The following is a 24,404-nucleotide window of genomic DNA, read 5'->3' on the forward strand; positions in this document are numbered from 1 at the left end:
AAGCTGATAAAGCCATTTTAGCAACAATGTTAGGATTTGAATAAACGTTGGATTTCAAAAAAGAAAAAATCCTGTGTTTGTGGCCACGGATGAGTAGCAGACTGCAAATGCCCATGTGAAAGCACAATGAGTCCGTGCTGCTTCTGCAGCGCATATGAACCACACATGGACTGCATACGCACTGCAGACGGAGTATGTGTGTGAACCTGGCGTGAATAAAACATTCATATCAACTTTGGACAGCACAACAATGCACATTATGTGAATAAGACAACGCTCAATGTAACCTGCATATCAAAAATAAGCATGTGCAATTTTTACTTGGCTCATTGTAAATGATTTCATTTATTTTAAAGCAATGGCAATGCGTGATTTTCAATAGAAGTGTCTCTCAATTTATGACTGTAATAAATGACTGGAAATATGCTTTTATGAAAACTTTATAAATTATGTACACCAGCCAAAATGAAAATAATTCATTATTAATTTCTTTTTGGTTAAATGATGCATAAAAGTGTCAATGGTTTTAAACACTTTTATACCGTTTTCAAGGAACGTTCTAATTCAGTTAATCTAAAAATGTCATGTGGTGTAACCATCAGTAAAAAGTAATAACATATTTTCTTGAATACACGATTAAAATAAGTTTTAAAATAGATTTTTTTTAACAAATTACATAAAAAATCATTTCATAAATATTATTAAGAGTTGCAACACATGACATTAATAAGCAGGGGAGAAGATTAAAGTTCAGTCTAAATAAATATTACTTGAGGTTTACTTTTCAACAATTATTTTTCATTAAAATTTTAATACAGAAATTATAAAACATGACCAACACTGAAAAGGTGTACTCACTTTTTTCATAATTAGAAAATACAATGTCTTAACCCCACCTGCCGCTGGAAGTTGAGCAGTCTTAAGGCCTTCAGCTCCACAGTAGCTTTAGTCCGCAGATCAGGTGGCAGTGACCCTGGCAGATTCTCCAGCTCCTGAATTCTGTGAGCAATCCTGGCCTGAAGACTTTGAACACAAATGAGAAATACATGTGTTTTTTTTTATTATTATTATTTTTTTTTTTAAGAACAAGAAAGTACGTTTTAAAAATTAAAGCAAAAACTGTCGATCAAGCACAGATCACAAGATTATTGCTGGAATAGAGATGGTAAACTTTTTAGGCAATAACAATTTTGAATAACTTCAGAATTCTCTATAAATCACTTGCAAGATCTGACCTTTCATTTGGTAAAAAACAGACGGTAATAAAAGTATGTCTTTGTGACCTCAGGGTACATCAAACAATCAACTTCTTGAGTTTCAGACAATGCAAGCCAGTGCAATCAACCAAGTTCTGAGGAACGTTCAGAAACCTCCTCATCCTCCTCTAATGAACATTCATTACAGCTCACAAGCACTCCCCCTTCCCCAATCAATAACAATAGTTCTGCTGATATTTTAGAGACAGAAGAGCACTGGAAGGTAGGTTGTTTTGTTTAAATCCATACCCAAATTTGAATGTCTCACCACCCAAAAGCTAGTCTGATTCCTTACAATGTAATGTTGTTCTGAACCACAGTTCGCAACATACTATACATCTTGAGTATCACAATAACTTTTTTCCCCATCACCTCTGCCAAGAAACAGTGCTTGAATATCATAGTTAATTACTGAGAATTTATTACATTTGTATTTCAGCAAGTAAATATAAGCAGTTAATTTTCGGGTAAGGTTCCCTTGGTATGCATCCACATTTGGAAGGCCTCTTGTATAATGTACAAACACTGAAGTCTGAAGACTTGCCTTTTTAATTGGAGAGTTAAAGTCGGGGGACAAACAAATTGTAAGTGCACCTCGGGAAACGTTACAAATAAAAATAATAAAAAAATCATGACCTTCAGGCCAGTGCAGATTTATTAGTGTAGATTCAGTTGAATATAATTATTCGTTACATACCGGTATTCCCTCTCTTGCAAGAGTTCGACAGGGTCCAGACCCTGAGGCTTCTGAATTGGTGTGATGCGATTCTGTTTCTGCTGAAGCTGGATGATGAGGGAGGGCTGGCCTGGTCCTGGTGGGGGCTGAGGTTGGGGTTGGGAGGTGAGGGAGGTGCTGGGCACAGCTTGTGTGCCAGTGGGGGCCAGCGGGGGGGCTGGAGAGGGTCTGCCGCTGGGAGCTGGGACCGACAACTTCTGTTGAGCACTGGGGGTCTCTGAGCCTTGACCTGAAAATGAAGGAGATGCTCTTTGTGAACGTTTTGTGAGATTTATCAGAATGTCATGTCTGTCAAAGAAATGTCTCTGAATGCAAAAATAGAACGCATTAAGCTTTCAGTCATCCATAATGCTGTTGTCAATACAATCCACATAATGTGCTATTATGAAACAAAAGTAATCTCATTTATATTTCTCATCAATATTTCATGTTGTCCTTAGGATTTTAGATCATACTCAAAAGCTGCTGTTCAAAGCACAGTGTGAACTGATGGTCACCTCTGAACTGAAAAATCTTTACAAGGACTCATATGACCTGCTTCAAGCCAAGTTCAATGCCTTTAAAGAAACTTCATAAAGTGCATGCAGTCCTTAAACGGGAACATAAACACAAGAAATTATACAAGAGCATGTTCAGAAGAAAATTCAAGTTTCTGGATTACTGGCTGGATCCAATCAATCAGTTGACCTGCCATGACGAGGGCATTCAATGTCCCTAGAAAATAATGCAGTGAAAATGTAAATTGACCTGAGGTGGCGCATACTATTATCTTCCACAAGTACAGCCAATAAGCAGCACATCAGAATTAAACCAAACCTGAAAATAAAAATGAACAATGATCTTTAATTTTAACTTCAGTGGCTTTTCCAAGCAGATCTAGCAATCAGTGAAAAAATGTACTGTCATTTTGAAACAATATTTATTAGCGAGGGGATTTAACCTCTGTAAGGTTGCCTCTTGGCATTTGTTTAAAACTCATTTTCAAAGTTTAACTCATACGGAGCCTTTTGACCATGTTTATGTGCACAAAAATGTTATATATAAATATGAATTTGCTCAAACTTCAGCAGTATCTGGAGCGAACAGAAAACAACACTGCATTACAAACAAACATATAAATTCATTTTATACAGATACAGTATACAGATGGATAAAAAGAAATGCAAAAGTCTCATTTTCAGACATTCTGGTCGACATAAATAATAAATGTGCGTGTATTGTACATTTACAGAAATATTCCCATAGCATGTAAATGTCTTTTTCAGACTTAACCAGAATATGTACCCTTGAATTTGATGACACACTGCACAAAAACTTCTGGGACTGGAAGACATTGTTTGAAATTTTGTTTCTGTCGACCCGAAATATGTCTAGTGTTGGTTGAGTCAGCACATGTTAACAGGCCCCTCAGCAATCACCAGTGTTGTTATTGTAAACATAAACCATTTTCATTAATTAAAATAAATCTGAAATAAAATATAAATATTAGATGAAAATGTAAAATTGACAGTTTGGCCTGCCACGCTGGGATAGGCTCCAGCATCTCCATGGCCCTACAGAGCATAGGTTTGGAGAATAGAAAGATAGAGGGCGAAAAAAACAAAAACTAAACTAAAATTAGAAATGTTGCCTTGGCAGCTAACTGAAAGTACAAAAATAGAAAAGCTGAAGTACTTCAATTACTGAAACTAAATCTGAAATAAAAATAAAACTTAATATTTAAAAAAAAACTATTAAAAATAGCAAAAGAACACAACTCAATTATTAAAACAAACTATATTGAAATAAAACCTAATTCAATATATTCCCAAGTACTAAAATAGTATATAAATAATTCTACAATTATTCAGTTGAATGAGATAATATGCATTTTGCTTCACTGTGCCATTAGGTGGAATGTAGAGATGCAACTGCTTAAGAATAAATACATCTCACACTCACCTTCAGGCCATGGTTTTGGCCCAGAGCTTTGGGTATGAGTCTGCATTGCTGGAGAGGGACACGGGCCCGTAGCAGGCCCTCCGTGAGTCATTGGCATACCTAGCGAAACAGCACAAGATTGAATAATAATTAAGAAAATGGCCATAAAAGTATTCCTTACATGGTGACAGATTTTGTATGGAATATTATCAGCTGCAATCAGCCTTAAAGCATCATAAAAATACAAATACAAGAGAAAATGGCATAACTGTAACTTGGACTGCACAAGGACTTGACCATGACTATAATCACCTAGAGGTCTGTTGTAGGGGCCAGTGTTGACGGGCTGCTGCTGCTGCATGGTGGGGAGGCTCCTCTTGCCCTGCACTGCTAACTGCAGATTCTCAGGCAGAGGCTGACCCCGGCCCAGGATCTTGTACGCCAGGATCTGAGCCCTGAGTTGCTGTAGCTGAACTGGGCTGAAGGCAGACTGACCCCTGGCTTGCTGTCCCATCCCCTGTGGATCCATGGGCATCATGGGTGACTGACCCTGAGACATCTGCGGTGGGGTCGGCCCTCCTCCTGACATAGGGCTAGGCACATGCTCTGGCACCTGGCCTATCGGCGAGGGATGGGGGGACATGTAGCCTACGAAGCACAAGCAGAAAAGATTCATAAAGTTCACTGATGTCAAAGGTGTCTTTTAAAAGTGCACTCCTTTATTGATCACTGCCACACAGAGAATTATTTTATTTATTTATTGTTATTCATTATTATTATTATTCTGTCTGTCTTTTGTCTTTTTTTTTCTTTTTGTAGAATAAATCAGTTTCAGTAGGAATCCGCATGCTTGGGAGTTCTGCGTAAGGATGAAAAAGATTTCACTCAGGTTCAAGTTGGCCATGCACATTTACCACATCTATCAACAGAAAGCTGCTTGGTTTGAGAGTCACTTCTGTGTGAGCTATTCTTCATGCATATCTACGTGATTGACAATGGTTTCTTTGCTTTTTTCCCCACTTAATTGTGCTGAAATTTAATTAACCATTGACCTCATCTTTACACAGGATGTGAAAGCTGTGCCTTGTGTCAACAGTTTAAGGCTGTCTAAACTAGACACGACCGTTTCAAAACCATTTGTACTTTGTGTAAGTAAGTGATAAGTAGAACATCAGTTTACTGTTGTGCATTTGTCGTGTCGCACCAGATCCAGTGTAGACAGTGTCACTGATTATAACGGGTTCTCTTCTCTTTTGTCACAAACCTTTAATTATGAACATTAAAAGATACATTTACGACTGCAAAAGGTACAGATCAGAGAATAGGCTGAGTGATGAGAGTAGAGTACAAATTATCTTAGCTATTCGCATGTGAGGATAATTAGTGTAATAAAGACAGCCCCAAAGATAAGTGCACAAAAAATAAATAAATAAACAAACACTGTCAGATAATCGCCTTCATTATGATACCTCTGAGGCCATTGTAGACTTACCTCCTTCAATGGAGAAGAACAAGAGCCTCTTTTGGTGAACTGAACCTCAGTTATTGTTAAAATTATAACCGCTGAGTGCTTTGTTATTATATTATAGCCTATATGTAATTATACCTTGAGTGTGTTGATCCATAGGGCTCTGTGGAGGACCCATGCCACTGTGCAGGGATCTCATGCTCACCCCCTTCATTTGTCCATAGTGCATATCATCTCCCATCCCCTTCTCATGCATTCCCTCCATAGGCTGAACAGAGGCAGGAGATTAGTCATATATGCTCTTAGCATACTGCAACTTCAAACTGTTTGAAAATGAACCTTCAACAGGGCTTTTTAATTTATTTATATGCATTTTTTTTCAGTGTTCACATCTACTGGACAACTATTATCTATTTTAATATAATCAATCCCAAAAACCATCCTCTACCTTATGCATTGGGTGCATGTCCTGTGAATAGTCTGCAGCCCCTTGTCCCTGCATAGCATGTGGGACACTTGGGGGCCCTGGACTGGGGCCCATCATGCTGTGTACAGAGCCAGGAGATGGGCCGGGTCCAGGGCTGGGCCCTAGGATGGGCCCCGGAGACAGGCCAGCACCTGGTGAAGGACCAGCATGGGGTATCCCAACCGGTGGTTCGTTGGGGGTGGACATCTATCGACTGAGAATCTGTGGGAAGGAGGGACAAAAGCTTCAACCTACTGTTACTGATAAGAGTCTCACTATTGTGCAAAATACCAAACATTGTTTGACATCCCAAACGACTATGTTTTCGATTTGCTAGATAAAATATAAAGCAAAATAATAAAAGTTAATTATATCTAAAGTCAGATATATTTTATGAAAAAGCCACTACAAATTACAAACCCGATTCCAAAAAATGTTGGCCACTGTAAAAATTGTGAATAAAATCAGAATGTAATGATGTGGAAGTTTCAAATGTCAATATTTTATTCAGAATACAACATAGATGACATAAATGTATAGACTGATAAAACATATCATTTTAAGGGGAAAAAATATGTTGATTTAAAATTTTATGGCATCAACACATATCAAAAAACTTGGGACAAGGCCATGTTTACCACTGTGTGGCATCCCCTCTTCTTTTTATAACAGTCTGCAAACGTCTGTTGCTCAAGTTTAGGAATAGGAATGTTGTCTCATTCTTGTCTAATACAGGCTTCTATTTGCTCAACTGTCTTATGTCTTCTTTGTTGCATCTTCCTCTTTATGATGAGCAAAATGTTTTCTATGGGTGAAAGATCTGGACTGAAGGCTGGCCATTTCAGTACCCGGATCCTTCTTCTACGCAGCCATGATGTTTTAATTGATGCAGTATGTGGTCTGGCATTGTTATGTTGGAAAATGCAAGTTCTTCCCTGAAAGAGACGACGTCTGGATGAGAGCAAATGTTGTTCTAGAACTTGGATATATCTTTCAGCTTTGATGGTGCCTTTCCAGATGTGTAAGCTGCCCATATACGCACTCATGCAACCCCATACCATCAGAGATGAGGGCTTCTGAACTGAGCACTGATAACAACTTGGGTTATCTTTGTCCTCTTTAGTCTGAATGACATGGCGTCCCAGTTTTCCAAAAAGTACTTCAAATTTTGATTTGTCTGACCACAGAACAGTTTTACACTTTGCCACAGTCCATTTTAAATGAGCCTTGGTCCACAGAAAATGTCGGCTGCGCTTCTGGATCATGTTTAGATATGGCTTCTTTTTTGAACTATAGAGTTTAAGCTGGCAACGGCAAATGGCACAGTGCATTGTGTTCAATAACAATGTTTTCTGGAAGTATTCCAGAACCCATGTTGTGATTTCCATTACAGTAGCATTCATGTGATGTGGTGCCATCTAAGGGCCCGAAGATCACAGGCATCCAGTATGGTTTTCTGCCCTTGACCCTTACGCACAGAGATTGTTCCAGATTATCTGGATCTTTGGATGATATTATGCTCTATAGATGATGATAACTTCAAACTCTTTGCAATTTTTCTCTAAGAAACTCCTTTCTGATATTGCTCCACTATTTTTCGCCGCAGCGAATTCCGGGGGAATTGGTGATCCTCTGCCCATCTTGACTTCTGAGAGACACTGCCACTCTGGGAGGCTCTTTTTATACCCAATCATGTTGCCAATTGACCTAATAAGTTGTGAATTGGTCCTCCAGCTGTTCCTTATATGTACATTTAACTTTTTCAGCCTCTTATTGCTACCTGTCCCAACTTTTTTGCAATGTGTAGCTCTGATGAAAATGAAATCCAAAATGAGCCGACATTTGGCATGACATCTAAATGTCTCACTTTCAACATTTGATATATTATCTTTATTCTGTTGTGAATAAAATATAAGTTTATAAGATTTGTAAATTATTCCATTCCTTTTTTACTCACAATTTGTAAAGTGTCCCCACTTTTTTGGAATTGGGTTTGTATATTATATTAATATATATTTCTATATTATATAAATAATTAAATTATATAATAATGTGGCAAACTGCAACATTGTTTTTTAAAGCTATAGTTAGGCTAACTATGTACATTTATCTTTTATAATAAAAAAGCAGTAAGCCAAGAGAGGCCGTGCATAACAGTCTTGTGTCTTATTGCATGATTATATATAAATAACCTTAAACCAAGTTCTAAAATAATTCTATATCATAATAAGGAAATATATCCTGTATTACGATATTTCAGGAACCACATCTTTCAGTAATGAACATCTTTATCCTGCCCTGGCAAACAGCATTTTAACGTTTCCTGAATTCTGCATGTTTTCCACGTCTGTGGTAACCCTTATAGTTATTATGAAGTAGTACCAAGAGGAATTTTTTTTTTTTAATAAGTTATATTTATATCTTGATTTTACTTTATTATTGTTATCACTGATGACGATAGTTACAATAATAATAATAATAAACTCGCCCGCACACATAATCATACATAATTAAACAACTTACATTCGTTTTCTAACATTACTTTATTGTTAAATTCCTTTATTATTGTTGCAGGTATTGCTGGTATTTAGAAAAAGAAGGACACTCGCCTGCTAGAAGAAACAGAGAGGCCTGAAATAGAGTTGATTAAAATGCACGCAAGCTCTTAAGTGTTATTTGCATAACAATGAGCCGCGCTGATCTGTGACACGCCCACCAGAGCAGCGCTTCTGGAAACCAGCATGATCACAAGACGCCAACGATGATGGTAAGGGGTAAAAAAATAAACAAATAAATAAATAAATAAGATGAACGCTTTTATCATGTGAAGGCATGTTAACAATTTCTTACACACGCTATTAAAAAGTACAGTAATCATTCATATCTATGATTGATTTAAGTTAATTCAGACAAAACTCCAAACGGAGAAACTAGGAATAAACAATTAATCCATTGTGAAATGCACAAATGCGCTCGGGCAGGCCTATGCTTACTGTCCAAAGCAGAATGATGAAAACTTTAGAAAGCAACCAATAATTAGGAGTGGTCAACGTCACCAGTAATATTAGAAGAAACCCGCTTATTTAAAAATAGAATAATTGCAATGAATCAGTAAATGCACATATAGCTCGGCGCAGGGGTGTAATTAGGAGAGAGCTGCTCGGATCGGATCATGGCTTCCTCGACCTGCTGTCATGACTGTCTCCTCACGCCATTACTGTTTCCTGAAATCTCAAACTTTATGGGACCTTTTCACCACAGCGCACTACTAATGCACATTTATAACATCCTATCACTTTCCAAGCATTACAAACAGTTTTGCTTTATAAGAGGAACAGTTTATCCTACTGCATTTACGTTGTCAAAGTTAAAAATCAAGCAAGCGGTAAAGCCCCCCCGTCTCCTATAATTTAGCAGCAGCTCGCTAACCGCCTGTACAGTTATGTTAGCATGCTAGCCCGCGACATTTTATCAGCAAACATGCTAAAACAAAATGCTGCCCTCTGACATATATACATCTGTATAAATGTCCAAGCGAAGAGTATTAAACTCAATTACCTTCTGCGAGGTAAATAACACAATAAAAGGTCTAGCACATTATTTCAGCTTCAGAAATATGACTGCCATATGTTGGTCCCCTCCCCCTCTGTTTTGCTGACAAGTTGAAGTTCGCGTTTTTTAGTGTTTTGACATTTCTGATTCGTTGAGAGCGCACGAAATACAGTCGTCTCTGTCGTGTGATTGGCTGGGGAACACATCGATCACCTCGTGGTATGTTTAGAGGCGGGCCTTTCAAGCACACTTTCGCTTCTGAGCACCGAAGGTGCTGGAACTACAGACATCTATGGCTGGAACCGTCGCCTGTCCGCTGGGGCGTTTGGGGACACTAGCTCCAAAATGATCACGTTTCCACAAACTCACAGGATTGTCTGTGTTGTATTCACGGCCCGTGAGCACCCATATTTATCTGAGACGACTTGAACAGTTTTTAGTTTTGTTACTACTGAAAAAGTGACTCCATGCATTGCATTAGGTTGCATAAGCGAGTTGTTGCTTGCTAAACAATGCATTTTATTTGCTCTGTAAAACAAGTGCGATACATGAAAATGTAACTCGAACTTTAAATAAAAAAAATAATAATTAAGTAATTGTTGGACAGAAAATGTACTCCCCGTGAAATAAAAACTTTTCTGCTTCTGATTGGTTCATACACTTGGGAGGCCGTGTCTGATTGGTTTTATCATATTAAAGCCCACCCCACACGTAATCATAGAGCGATACCTACTTGACTTTCAGCGTCAAAAGCTTCTTAATTAGAAGGACTACTATTCCAATGTGACCATATTTTTGCATTACATATGGGAAATGATTGTTTAACAAAAAGGCTAAACGAATCTCTCATGATTAAACTAATCTCCCATGTTTATACATTTCTAAGTTTCAAAAGAAATTAATATTTGTTGGTCAAAATGGTTTCTTTTGGACGTTTCTTTTTAATTTATTTTGTATTTCCTTTTTACTGTTTAAGAATTTTCTGGGAAAAGCCTATAATAGAGTGTTTAACGTGTAGGTTTGTGTAACTAGTAGATTTTTTGGTGTAAGGAAAAGTGTGATAAAACTGTAGTTTTATGATGTAACCACACGAGGGAGTTAGTGCTTAAGAATTCAATTCATGCACATATAGCTACGAGTCGATAGTTTTCAGATTTTCTGATCATGTTTAAAAATAGTAACAGTGCTATCACAAAGCTGATGTCATCTTAACTGAAATGATAAATATCAATCTACATTTACAATCATGTTCTTGCCATTTTTTTTCCCTTAAGCATATTGAAATACAACGCATTGGTTGTACAGGTATGAGAGAAGTCAAGAACAGATTAAACCACATATGTCTTTAAACAAAGTACAGGAGTGCTTGAGAGATGAAGGTTAAACCACAAAGCTCTAAAAACAACAGTATCAGTGCTGTCATTGTATTACTATACTGCTGTTTAGCAAAACAAGAGGGCTTATTACATATGTTTTCTTAAAATTTTCATACATTTCTTTCCCCCTGCAGAACCATTGTTCTGATTGGTTAAGCCAATATAGGCAATTTGCTAATAAAAAAAAAATGTCTGACTGGCCCTCAGTTGTACCTGAGGGACTTATGCAAATCAGTTTGCACTCTATTGTTCTGAATGAAATAGTTTGTATGGATTTATTGGTAGGGTTAAAAAAGCTTTTAATACTAAGTGAGTGAGCTACGTAGTTAGTTGTTACTGCTGAAGGTTGAATGTTTCAGGTATAGAAAGTAGTAGAAAGTTGGTTTAATTTTATTATGTCACATACATTGTTTCGTTGAAAAAAAGCTGATTGTATCTTGTTTGTTATGATGAAATCAGCATTGTAATCTAGATTCCTTCACATTTATACAAAGTCGAGATTAACCTGATTTACAGTATTAAAATTAAATTAAAATTCTTTGTTCCTTCTTAAATTATACAGTTAAAATGTACTGAAATGATACGTTTGTCTTGACGTGTATTTACAAATTGTAACAGCAGTCCTGACAAAATGTAATTTGGGTTGCAGTGTAACCTTATCGCCCATCAGCTTTCTCTGACACCTGGCTGATGCTATCAGGTGAGATAGGCAAGCTGTTGATTGTGACCTGTTGGAATGACAGATTGTATTCTTGTGGTTGTTTCTCTTATCAAGTCAATTCCAACCGCACGGTTAAACAAATGACTTTTTGTCACACAGGTGGAGATTTTATGTTCACTGCGCACAAAATGAAACAACCAAGGCATAATTGAGTCTTGTCCAAATGTTTTAAAAATGTACTGCAGATAATAAACAGATATTTGACTGTATTTGCAACCACCTTTTAATATAAGATATAAATAACCACAAAATGAATGCAAAATCACAAAGAATTCAAGATGTCATCTGGAGTTTGTAATGTTTGTATGGAAATAACATTGTAACAATGTATTCGTATACTTGGCAAAGCAATTAAGCACATAACGTTGACTTTGAGCTGTTAATATTGTTCCATTTTCTCAATTCGCAATAGGCAGATATGTCATATCAACTCTTGGTGGACTGCAAAGCACAAACTAAAGGTTGTATTTGAATAGCCTTTGGACAGGTAAACAAAGTATATGGTTTTGGCTATGTCTCTGCTTCCTTTCCCCAGTAATCCTTTATTTTCTTGCCATTTTCCAAAAAGGATGTGTGCAAGGATCCTGAATGTAAATTCATCCAAATAAAGCTTCCAAATAACCTGAATGGTTAGTGCCTCCACTTCAGATTCACTGGTCAGGAAAGACCAGACCAGCGTTCATTTGACATGGAAAATGACAATGGACAGTGGTTTCAAAATCAATTTGCCTTAAAACCATTACCTCCTCCGTCGGCCCACCAGGAAACTCGCCCACTGTCCAAATTAGGGCATGCGTAGTCGCCTAACCTGTACTCATCCTGTAGTCAGGTGATCAGTCTCTATACATATTTGAATTAGTCAAATATGTTAAATGACACTTAGCATCTTAACGCCAAGTGATTAAATCTCAAATATGCCTTTCAACTACCAGCTCAAATGAGCACAACAGTATAAACACATATAGGCTTTTAGCTTTATGGAAATTGGCCTTATAATAACAATCCCATGCACATCACAATAGGCCCAAGTGTTTTGACAAATGTAATGTACTCACAAAAAGACAATTTTAGCTCTTGCGGGCGTCGTATGAACACATTGGTTATTACAGTCGTCACGGCAGTATCGGCATTCACCACGCTCTGTATTTGCACAGTGGCCACAGCTAAATATATATCATAGATTGGAGTGGCTTTCATGGGCTGCTTTGGCTAATTGCCTGTGTTTTCCAGGTGTGACCCAACCAAAGGCACGTTATATTTAGTTTTACATGTGACATCTGTTTCGGGGGCCTGTTTGTTTTGTACGTGGTGCTGTTGGTATTCTGAGCGTCCCAGGTGGATAACTTTCCTTATTAACCCTTTCGTATTTAAATAAAGCCACGCGGCAAAGGGGTCTGTCGTGAGCCATTACACTTTTGAATTTTGTGTTATTGACACCCAATATGCCTAAAACAAATATCAGTTTGTGGAGGATACTTAAAAGTTTGAATATACTCGTGTCATGTTTCAATGCACGACACTCACTGGAGCCCGGCTCTATTGTTTTTCAGTCGCGGACTAATGAATTGGAGTTATTTTTATCGCACACTATATGTCTGTTCTTGTGAAAATAAAGCATCCAGCGATACAAATGAACCTGTCAAGCACCTCTAAATCTGACTTCTTCGATCTAAGCAGTGTCCGTTTTGTCCATCCATGGCAATAAACGGTTTCTTAAAGATCCCTCTTGGCCAGTTGGCTACATCCTTCTCTTTTTATCTTGCACGCTCTGACCAGTGTTTATTTGCTCCTCTGTCATCCCATTGAAAGTTTATCTCAGCCAGATTGATCCACAGGTGTGGGACACCTTCCATCACTTGACCCTTTAATTTCACCGCCGCGATACTCGATTTGCAAACCTTGGGATTTTTAACAGGCTCTTGGGACCAGCATCTGATAAAGAGCAGCGCTGGAAATCTTTTTCCAAGATGGTGTGGGATTCCAGAGGGGTCAGGAGACAGGCTGGGGGAAGGAAGCGCTGTCAGTGAGGCCTCTTTGTAGTTGCCTTTGTTGCAGGTGTTCTGCCACTCACTATTATCCTCTGCTGTCTATTCATCATCTTTACCTGCGTGACATCTGCTAAACGAAGACACATTACTATCAAGGAAGAGACTCTGCAATAAAAATACAAAGAATCTACAAAATTAGGTCCATGATTTCTTGTATCGTTTCTCACTGTGGCCCACAAAAGTCTCTGTGTTTTTAAACCCTATAATGGATGTCAATGGTCACCAAAACTCTTCGGTAACCAACATTGTTCAAAATATTTTATATATTTAAAAGCAGGGTTACAAAAAGTAACTAACTGGTCACCAAAATAGTTGAAATAGTAATGACTTGTCGTATGATATGATATGATATGATATGATATGATACGATATGATACAATATATACTTCATTGTCCCTTTAGGGAAATTTTTCTTGGGCTAAATGTATGCTGCATTTTCAAATCACACAATAAATACATAGCTAAATAACATATGTGTCACATAAACAATGCTATACTGGGAAGTAGAACATGTAGACGGGTATATCAGGCTTCATATTGCACAACTGAAAGACCACTATTATTGCGCAAGTAGTTGCTTCATAAACCAGAAAAAAACAGTTATAAATAACAATAACTAGCAATACATAAAAATAAATAGTATAAAACAATAAATAGTGATTGACAGTGATTTTAAATCTATATAGTCGCCATTTTAAAGTGGTAATTTCTTGCAAACTGTGATGTCTGTTTTTCGAAAAAATAACCGTGAACTGTTTTTTTTAAGTTATTTATAAAGAATCATGAATAATTTTCGAACTCTGGTTTGAATGAAACTTGTGGACAAAAAAAAACTATTCTAATATTTAACAAAAATTGGTTGCTGTTTAACAGAGCGAGGTTCGGTTGATGTGTTGAATCTCTATTGTAACGCAGTCTTTGACTAACAGTAAAGCTATGACGTGGGTTACATTTTGAAACCACAATATTTTTTAAACACACATATATATTCTTGAAAAATTTATATTTATATAGCACAACTATAACCAGGATCACTACAGTGGTGATTTCAAATAAGAAGTACGTTTTTTTAATATAATTTGTCAACTAAAATGTCTTTTGGCTCCTCACTCATAAGTTTGTGACTTCCTAGTCAGTTCTTTAGTCTTGAGTCCTGAAATTAGTGTGCTGTCTTACTTCAGATCCCAATGAGCTTGGCAATTTAGGTTCACAATGTGTTTTTAACTTGTCACACTGAATACTTTTAACTCCTGAGGGATGATGTCAGCAAAATACCTGACTACCACCAACAACCAACAGGCATCTGGGAGTAGTTAGGGCTACTTTATTCTCGCACCCTTAGTGTCAAGTGTGTGTGTGTGTGTGAGAGAGAGAGAGAGAGAGAGAGAGAGAGGATTAAATTGTTAGCGCACACACTGTAGAAATTAAACAAATCTGTGTAATATCTTGATATCTTGAACATCTGCACTGTCCATACATACACAAGCATAAGAACACAAGCAATTGCACATCCTGGCCGGCCCTCTAAGGACTTCTGCTGGATTAAGATATTGTTTTCAGAGAGTAAGACAGCACAGGACCGGTCAGTGTCTTTGGCTGTTCTGAACCATGTAATGAATACAGGCCGTAGAGGAGGAGTTTTGTGCATTAGCTAGTCATATCAGTGGAGATCTCAGGTTTTCAAAACACTTTAGGATGACATGAAGCCTGTGGTATGTGAGAAACAGTTTTGGCCTGACTTTCTATAATAATTTGTCAGTCTCATATTCTCAGGGGCCAAACGCTGACGGCCATAAAGAAGCCTATTGAATCATCAAGATACCAAATGCATGGCAGTAAAAGACAATTAATAAAGGATTGCACTCTGGTAACAAGTAAACCAAAACCACTCTAAAGAAGGCAGATCTGCTGTGTCACTGACAACTTGAACTAGTCGGGCTTTTGCATGCCACATACAGTAAACAGTGACCTTTTCCCTCTTTCATGCTATGCCTGAGTACACAGGTGCTGCGCTCATTGGTATGCAACAGGCTTATCTGACAGGCATGCTTTGTCAGACGCATGTGATTTGATACAATGTCTCTGGGCTTAGTTCGTTTTAGCAGTAATGACAGATTAGTCCCACGTAATTGCCTCTCAATTGACTGTAGACATAACAGTGCTTGTCTTTTTCTGACAGAAGCTCAGATGCCATGTGAAGGCGCAGTGAATAAGTTAAGTGTTTACCCCTCTAAACTCACGGTTCAGGTATTCTGCTCAGCTTTGTTGAGCTGCCACTGGCAGAACGACAGCTTCCCCATCTGTAATTAATTTCTGATTCCTATGTACATAGACATCATTTTGCACGTCCTTGCCCTCTCACGTTAGCATTCAGAAGGCAAATCTTTGTTTTCATTTTTCAGCACTGGAAACACAATGAAGGTTTTTTTTTGCTGTGTAGGACAGGTGTGTATGTAACTTTTTCACCTTGTTTTTTGCTCGTGATGACTTGTTGCAGGAAGAGAAGTCATCAGGTGAATGGCATTTGACATAAGGCCTTGGCAAACACTCACCTGAAACAACTAGTATATGTTAGGGCCTTTTTTTTAAATCCGATTCATTCAGGATAAAGTTCAGCATGAGCCTTGATGGCGCTTTTCATTCAGTTACAAACTAAATGTCATGCATATTAAACATTTTGTGTCCATTTCAATCATTAAGAGGTGTCAAATAAAACGAACATGTACTATGAATGTTTTGCTTTGATTTCCATTGAGTTATGAGAATGTTATTTCCCAATGACAAAGTGACCTTTGATTAGTCTCTTCTTTAAAAAGAAAAATGCTTAGCTGTTATTCATTCGGTGGAGTCAGACCTTTTCTGTAATCGGTTCACAATGTTATTTCCCGCTGTCTGTCATTTTTTTGTCGATAAATCAAACACTTGAATGCTCCAAATCTATGAGATGAACAGGGGCAGCTGCCCTTCAATGGAAACTAGAGGTAAAATGTGACACCTGGTTTCAATGAAACAAGTGGTACGGTCTCCAACTTCTGCAAAATAATAAAAACGTTCTGGCACGAAAGGTAATCATATACTCTTCACCGTAAATGCATGGGAGATTCTGACAGGGTTTAGGCATGGTTAGCTGTGGATAGCTCTGTTAGAAAAAAAAACCTCAGGTTTACTAAGGGCCAACGCATTAGCAAGTAAAAAAAACAATTGCAGCTGACATTCTATCATATATGTGACATACAATACAATTCATTTAATTTAAGAAATGGAGATGGGTTTTATTTGTAGACATATTATAAAAATCATGGCTGAGCACATTTTCGAGTCGGATTGGCTCAAGCATAATATTTGTAACAACTAGCACTGGATTGGCGATTTTGGCTATTTATAGTGTTAAGTGCTGGTATTCAGTTCGTTGTGATTTTTAAAACAAAATATAAAAAGAGAATTATGTGCTAACTAGTGGCAACTTGTCCACCCTTCACAAGAGAGGAGTGTTTCTATACGGTTGATACAACAACGCCCACTTCAAACAAATTTGGCATATGACTGATATGAGTGATTGTGTTTCTCAATGGAAGGTGTTGCAAAGTTAATACTCTCTCTACCACATTCTGCTGATTGACAGACTTGGATAGAGTTCACATTCTGTGCTTCATTTGTTGACCTAAATGCAAGCTGTGGGTGCACCTGTGCAGTTTATCATTAGTGTTTATCTACTGAATCTGAAATATGTTTGTCCGTGGTTGATTGCTTAAAGAATAATATAATGGGTTGGTTTGAATGTTTGTAGATTTGAAATTCTTTGAGGCTTTTTTTTTTTTTTTTTACTGTTTTATTGATACTTACTCCCGCATACACTGTAAAAATTATTTTTAAAATTGTAAATAACACATTATTATAATATAATATATAATATTATGTTACATAATAGTGTAAACGGTTAGCGATTGACTCATTTCTCTGATCTACATAACTGTATAAAGTGGTAAGCTGCAAGGTATTACCTTAACTTTTTTTTCTCCCTAATTTAACATTTAGTTTTGTTGGTATAAATTATTTTATTTTGGTTTATTCAGAGATGTTAATATTTTCACTTTAAAAAACCCTGTTAATTTAGATCATATATTTTAATAATGCATAGTGTGTTGCATTATGTTGCAATATTATACTTTACAGTAAGTGGTAAGTGCTTGTTTATCAATGGCATGAATAGATATATCAGAATATAAATCTTATAACTGTGACAATAAACAGAAATAGTTTTAGAAATTATTTAAAAATAAATTCTGGCGCAGTGGTTGAGCATTGCGTTAGCAGCGCAAAAAGGTTGTGGGTTCAATTCCCAGGGAACACACATACTGATAAAAAAATAAATGTATAGTCTGAATGCACTGTAAGTCGCTTAAGCCTCTGCTAAATGTAAATGTACTAATAAATAGCCAATATGCATGCTAATAAGCAATGAGTTAATAGTGAAATTTGGTCCAAAAAAAAAAAAGTGTTACCAAAAATGTCAGTATTACCTAAATCAGTATTGTTATAAAATGTTGTATTATTATCAGATATCATCTGTATTAATATGAGTTTATTTCCGTGTAGTATTTTAATGGTCTGTTATAATTGTAAACTGTACAACCTTTTTGTGCAATGGTTGACCTAATGTATAGGTTAGGTTCAAATCCATGAATTCACAAACCGAACACAGTGCACCCCCATCCTTCTCAAGCTGATTATCTTTTCCTCTCCTTTTACCAAGCAGCAACATCGCCTCACAGCAAGATCTCATGTGTCCAAACTCCAAACTGTCCTTATGAGCTTTTCTCTTGCTTTCAATGGCCGTGGCGCTCTACAAGTCTCAACTTCACCTGGTAAGTGTGCACAAACACAGAGAAACTTCCCCTGATTTTCTGATAACAACAGATCTGCTCTCCACAGATGTCTGATACAAAGTTTAGGCTGTCAAGATCATTAATCATACTGGCCCCGTCACACACATTACTTTTATTTCTCATTCATCACAATTTATTACAGGCAACAAATGCAGGATTGCGCTGACTTGTTGTTTCCCAGTCACTGATCCAAATAACTCATCTACAATGTTTTGTTACACTTTATTTTAAGGTGTCCTCGTTACAGTGTAGTTATGCAAAGAAGTATTGAGTAATACTGAATAACAACATGCACTTACTGTAGGCTTAGGGTTTGGTTTAGGGTTAGTTATTTTATTTGTAACTATGCAATAGTGCAGTATGCTATCTACCAAAAGTTTGGAAACATTACTATTTTTTATGTTTTGAAAGAAGTTTCTTCTGTTCATCAAGCCTGCATTTATTTGATCAAAAATGCAGAAAAAAACAGTATTATTGTGAAATATTATTACAACTTAAAATAAAAGTTTTCTATTTGAATATACTTTAAAAAGATAATTTATTCCTGTGATGCAAAGCTGAATTTTCAGCATCATTACTCCAGCCTTCAGTGTCACATGTAACATCCAGTCGATCACATGATCATTTAGAAATCATTCTAATATTCTGATTTATTATGAGTGTTGGAAACAGTTCTGCTGTCTAATATATTTGATGAATAAAAGGTTAAAAAGAACTGCATTTATTCAAAATAAAATATAAAAAAATTCTAATAATATATATTATAATAATATCACTTTTTTATCAGTATAAAGTATTTTATAAAAGTACTGATTTAATTTTTTTTTAAAAGAAAGAAAAAAGACTACTGACCCCAAATTGCTGACCAGTAGTGTATATTGTTATTACAAAATATTTATATTTTTAAAACATAGCTTCTTCTTTTTTTTTTTTTTTTACTTTTTATTCAACAAAGTATCCTAAAAAAGTATCACATGTTCTGAAAAAATATTAAGCAGCAGAACTGCTTGCAACTTTGATAATAAATCATTATATTAGAATGATTTCTAAAGGATCATGTGATAATGATCCTAAAAATTCAGCTTTGTATCACAGAAATAAATGATCATTTAAAGTATAACACATTTAAAAACAATTATTTTAAATTGTAATAATATATCACAATATTACATTTTTCTGTATTTTTGATCAAATAAATGCAGGCTTGATGAGCAGAAGAAACCTATACAGAAGAATATATATATATATATATATATATATATATATATATATATATATATATATATATATATATATATATATTGTGTGTGTGTGTGTGTGTGTGTGTGTGCACATTTTTGAGTGGTCTTTTATTGTGGCCAGCCTAAGGCACACCTGTGCAATAATCATGCTGTCTAATCAGCATCTTGATATACCACACCTGTGAGGTGAATGGATTATCTCGGCAATGGAGAAGTGCTCACTAACACAGATTTAGACAGATTTGTCAACAATATTTGAGAAAAATGGGCCTTTTCTGTACATAGAAAAAGTCTTAGACCTTTGAGTTCAGCTCATGAAAAATCGGGGCAAAAACAAAAGTGTTGCGTTTATAATTTTGTTCAGTGTAAAACTGCTAAGAATTGACAGTCTCAAGAGAAACATTGAGCATTAACACAGTGCTGAAAACGGATGAATGAACGAGTGATCTGGAATGTTTGGGGATCTAATACGAGTCAATGCAAGTCCCCCAAGAAATCACAATCCACTCATGGAAATGAAGGAACCCAATCCAAGGGTGCCATTTTTTCTAAACAGTGATCAAGTTCTATCAAATATCAGCACGGTTCTTAAGTGCTTTTCTGATGAAAGGTCTCCCGTCTTGATCCTCCTCATATAAACTTGTGAAATAGGATCTTTCGAGTACTTGGGTAACAATTAAACTCTTGTAAGGTAACCATTAGACAACTCCAACACACGCTGAAGCCTATTTACCTAACTTTTTTTTTTTTGCCCCTCAAGCATCATTCACAAGGTTTCACTGACAGCTACATTCACTGGAATTTGTGGCAGTTGATCCAGTAACATAACAGTACTTCTTTTAACAAAGCAATGTCTAAACAAATGTCTTTAAATGGAGTGGTTAGGTAACCCAGGCAGGCGTCATTCGTTCCTAGGGCAGCAATTACTCCCCGTAGACTTTGCTAATCCTGAAATATGGACCTGTGACTAATGTTGGAATTTAGCAAGAAATCAGCTCTTGTTTCACGAGGCTTTATTGGAATAAAGCGTGATGCAGTTCCTGTGAAGAATGGGCCCAGGCAAAGTAACTGGGCTGGGCCTCTGCCTCCTTGTCTTTCACTATCACTTTAGTGCAAGTGCTGATTGGAAGTGTCACAGAAGCATGTTACAAGCCTTTTCAGCTCATTGCCAAAGAGATAAGTTGTCAAGCTTTTTTTATAGATATTTCTTAACTGATACAATGACAGTGCTGTAATTCTACAGAATGTGACCCTTTGAAAAGTGCAAACATAGGCAGACCTACAACATCACAGTAAAGGCTTTGAAGAAAACAGTCATTTTTCCTGAAATAACTGACATGACGTGTATCCTACTGTTTTGGTTGCCATTTAGCAGGAATTGTTCACCCAAAGTGCCTGGAAGCTTTGCCTTTCCTTCAAGGACACAAAGATTACTATTACATAGAACGGGATATTATATTCGATTACTGTCACATTATTGACAACTCCCTTTGGAAGTGAACAAATGTATTTTTTAAATAACGCAGTTACTGTAGTAGAATTTTTGTATCATTTATTTGGTAACACTTTACAATAAGGTTCAGTTAGTTAATGTATTAAGTAACATGGACAATTTATTTATTTTTATTTAATTATTTATCGGTAATTGGCTTGATTTGTAAACCAAATCCATGTTTTTCAGAAGAACTTAAGAATTTGAATTAGAATTGTATAGGTAAACGTAATTCTTTTATTTTATTTTTAAATTAACAGTTGCTCAGTTGCTAGTGGGAAAAACGTCTGGATTATGTTCCAGTACATCAGGTTCATTTTATGCTTAATATTTACTGTTTATTTTTTGTTTCCTGCAACTACCAGTGGAGTAAAAATACATTTCTCAGAAAGGTGTTAAGACACCTTGACCTTGTATTTACACATTCCTTGAAAAAAGGCTTAATAGCTGAACAATGAACTGAACAGCTAAGCAGTGTTTGTTGGTAAATACTGATTTCTGATTAAATAAAATGTACCTCTTAAAAAGGTCTGTTACATAAACAAGGGCTGCCTGTATTTGTATAGACAAACTTTATAATCTTGTTTCAAAGATAAACTGTAACCGATGACAAAACAACACATTACATGTAAGATGATTCCAGTGCTGCAGTGCTCTCATTTGTAGGAGGTTTTCCACTAGTCATCAGTTATGTCAGAATTATAGAAATATGATACAGTATATCAAAAAATATAGTATACTAGAAATAATTCCTTGTAGCCATATTCAATTTATTTACATACTGGGTGTATACACAGTTATATATTTAGTCTATTGGTTTTATTGAGAAAAAATATATATTTGGAGAATAAAATAATTTGTCTAGTTAAAACAGACACACACACACACACAGACAGAGAGAGAGAGAGAGAGAGAGACACTGCAACTTTAATTCATTATTTCTCTTGCATGCATGTCATTTGACTAAACTCATATAAGTATATTTCAACCAAAAATGAATGCCACAAAATATACCTCAGCACAGCTTGATATCATTTGGCCTTTTATAGACCATTTCAAGCCCCAATATGAACTCCAGGAAGAATTAATAATTCTCCAGAGTCTGAACTTCTGTTGAGGAAAGAGAATACGTTCTATCATTCCCAAAGTACTTTAGCATATGTATCCCATTTATGGCTGATGATCTCTTAACATTTTTCATACCATCAGTAAGACCAGCTTTTCTCATTGTGCAACATAAATCATGCATTGTATTATATATATATATATATATATATATACATATATATATATATATATATATATATATATATATATATATATATATATATATATATATATATATATTAGCAAAAGTTTTTTTTTTTTTTTTTTTTTTTTTTTTTCAGTGTTTCGACTTGAAACCTCATTGTGTCTTATCTACCAGCTGACTGAGCACTACACCTGTATTTATCTCTATGTTGTGTTTTCTGGTTTGATCCTGAATTACATTTTGCACCCCTACCAGAACAGCGATCAGGGCAGTCGTGAAAGTAGACAGAATCGCAGGACACAAAGAACGCTATAACATCCGCAAACAAAATTACATCATGCCACCACAGGGCCTCCACCATTGACCCACTGCATGCATGGATGTAGAGATCTCCATCACCCTTACTGAACAAAAATATATGTGAATATACAACAAAATAAGTCAATATAAATATAGGGGGAGATCTGTTTGTGTTCATTGACAAGGCCAAGGTTCATGACAAGGGCATGGACTTGACAGATGGAGTTGTTCTCCTAGCTCTTCTTTGTGTCTGATTGGCCTTTTTTTTCTGGAGAAAGTCCCTGCATTTTTTCAGTGATGGGGTATCTTTCTCAGCAATGGAGCATGGCAAAATACTTTCGGATGCAGGTGTTGTTTGCTGCATTTTGGCACATCAGAGAAGTTACCTGAGAAACTGTTGATCAGATCTGAGATTCTGACCATAAGGGATAAAAAATTCACTCCTCTTTTAACAAGATGGAGGCGTTTTGATCTTAAACTTTGCTTATTTTTGTGTCCGAATTTCAGTTCCCCATGATCCATGTGATCAATGAAAGTGGCCGTCTAACCTTACATTATCTCTGTGCTGTATCATTTCTCACTATATAATCAAATCTTATCTGCACTATTATACAAAGTGGGTTAATGCCCATATTTAGACTTTCTATTGGTCAGTGGGGAAATTCAGCACAATCTTTCCCATCAGTTTGTAGCTAATAATATTCTGTAGTTGATGTGATCCCAAAAGATACAGACACAACTGCAACTGACTCACTTAAGATGTTATCTCAATACTTTGAATCATCACACCGTCATCACAATGAGCACCTGGAACGTTACGGGACACATACGCCTACACATTAACAGCTTAAACGAAGCGTGGTTTAGACCAGTCTAAACTGTTTCTCAAGCTGATAAAAACAAAACTGCTTTTGTGAAAAAATCTACAGTCCAGGTAGACACAATAAATGGCGCAGTGGGCCTTTGAAATCGTGTACGTGTGAGGTGCGGTGTGGGTAAGATGTCACACATTTTGAGAACACATGTTCCGTATGGTTGTGCGATTTGGCTTAGAGGACGTGCACGTGAGTCTCGACTGCCTGCTGTGTGACGGATGGTCTGGTATTTCATGTGAAAGATCTGCATTTTATTGATGGCTTGATGGGTCTTCTCCCCCTTCCTCAGCAATGTGTCATGAGTATGCATACTTGCACCTTTCTACTAAGCCCACCCATATTGTAAGAAATACTGAGTTTTTCGAAGTTTTCGATTTTTTTTTTTCTCAATCACTCTCTTAATAGATTATTACGGCAAATTCTGAGACATGAAAATCAGTGTTGTGTAAGCTGCTTTAAAACTGTAGTTTGATAAACTATATACAAGACACTCAATTTGAAGTAACTAACATTAATGATGATACCTAGAAAGAGATAGTTCTCCTAAAAGTGAAAATTCTGTCATTATTTACTCACCCTCATGTCGTTCCAGTGTGACAATGTCTCTCCTTTCAGAGACTCACCAGGACTGATTCAGAATGGGAAGATTTTTTTTCTTTAGAGCAGGTGCTCTGCATTTCCATTAACCAGATAAATAAAAGAAGTGTTATGTTACTCCAGGTCTGAGAAAGACCTGCTGAAATAATAGCATTGACTTTTGGGTTGGTTGCCACCCTTTTATAGAAAGGTGTATGGATCTTGTAATCTTTATGACT

The 24,404-nt window shown here is 36.4% G+C and overlaps 1 protein-coding gene across 2 annotated transcripts in view; it reads right to left on the minus strand.

The window, feature by feature from the left end:
• Window positions 1–9,518, minus strand: part of LOC127999822 (probable global transcription activator SNF2L2) — a 39,080-nt gene extending 29,562 nt beyond the window's left edge. The window contains exons 1-8 of one of the 2 annotated variants that reach the window (XM_052592215.1): window positions 9,405–9,511; window positions 8,456–8,575; window positions 5,829–6,068; window positions 5,519–5,648; window positions 4,225–4,560; window positions 3,934–4,032; window positions 1,954–2,221; window positions 897–1,023 (exon numbers count right to left, since the gene is read on the minus strand). In XM_052592215.1, the coding sequence (XP_052448175.1) occupies window positions 897–1,023; window positions 1,954–2,221; window positions 3,934–4,032; window positions 4,225–4,560; window positions 5,519–5,648; window positions 5,829–6,053 (1,185 nt within the window). In that variant the 5' untranslated portion in view covers window positions 6,054–6,068; window positions 8,456–8,575; window positions 9,405–9,511. Of the gene's footprint in view, window positions 1–896; window positions 1,024–1,953; window positions 2,222–3,933; window positions 4,033–4,224; window positions 4,561–5,518; window positions 5,649–5,828; window positions 6,069–8,455; window positions 8,576–9,404 lie in introns of both variants that reach the window. The other variant, XM_052592213.1, reaches the window with a different exon arrangement.
• Window positions 9,519–24,404: the final 14,886 nt, after the last annotated feature.

Source organism: Carassius gibelio, chromosome A5, assembly GCF_023724105.1.
Source record: "Carassius gibelio isolate Cgi1373 ecotype wild population from Czech Republic chromosome A5, carGib1.2-hapl.c, whole genome shotgun sequence".
In the NCBI taxonomy this organism is placed as follows: Eukaryota; Metazoa; Chordata; class Actinopteri; order Cypriniformes; family Cyprinidae; genus Carassius; species Carassius gibelio.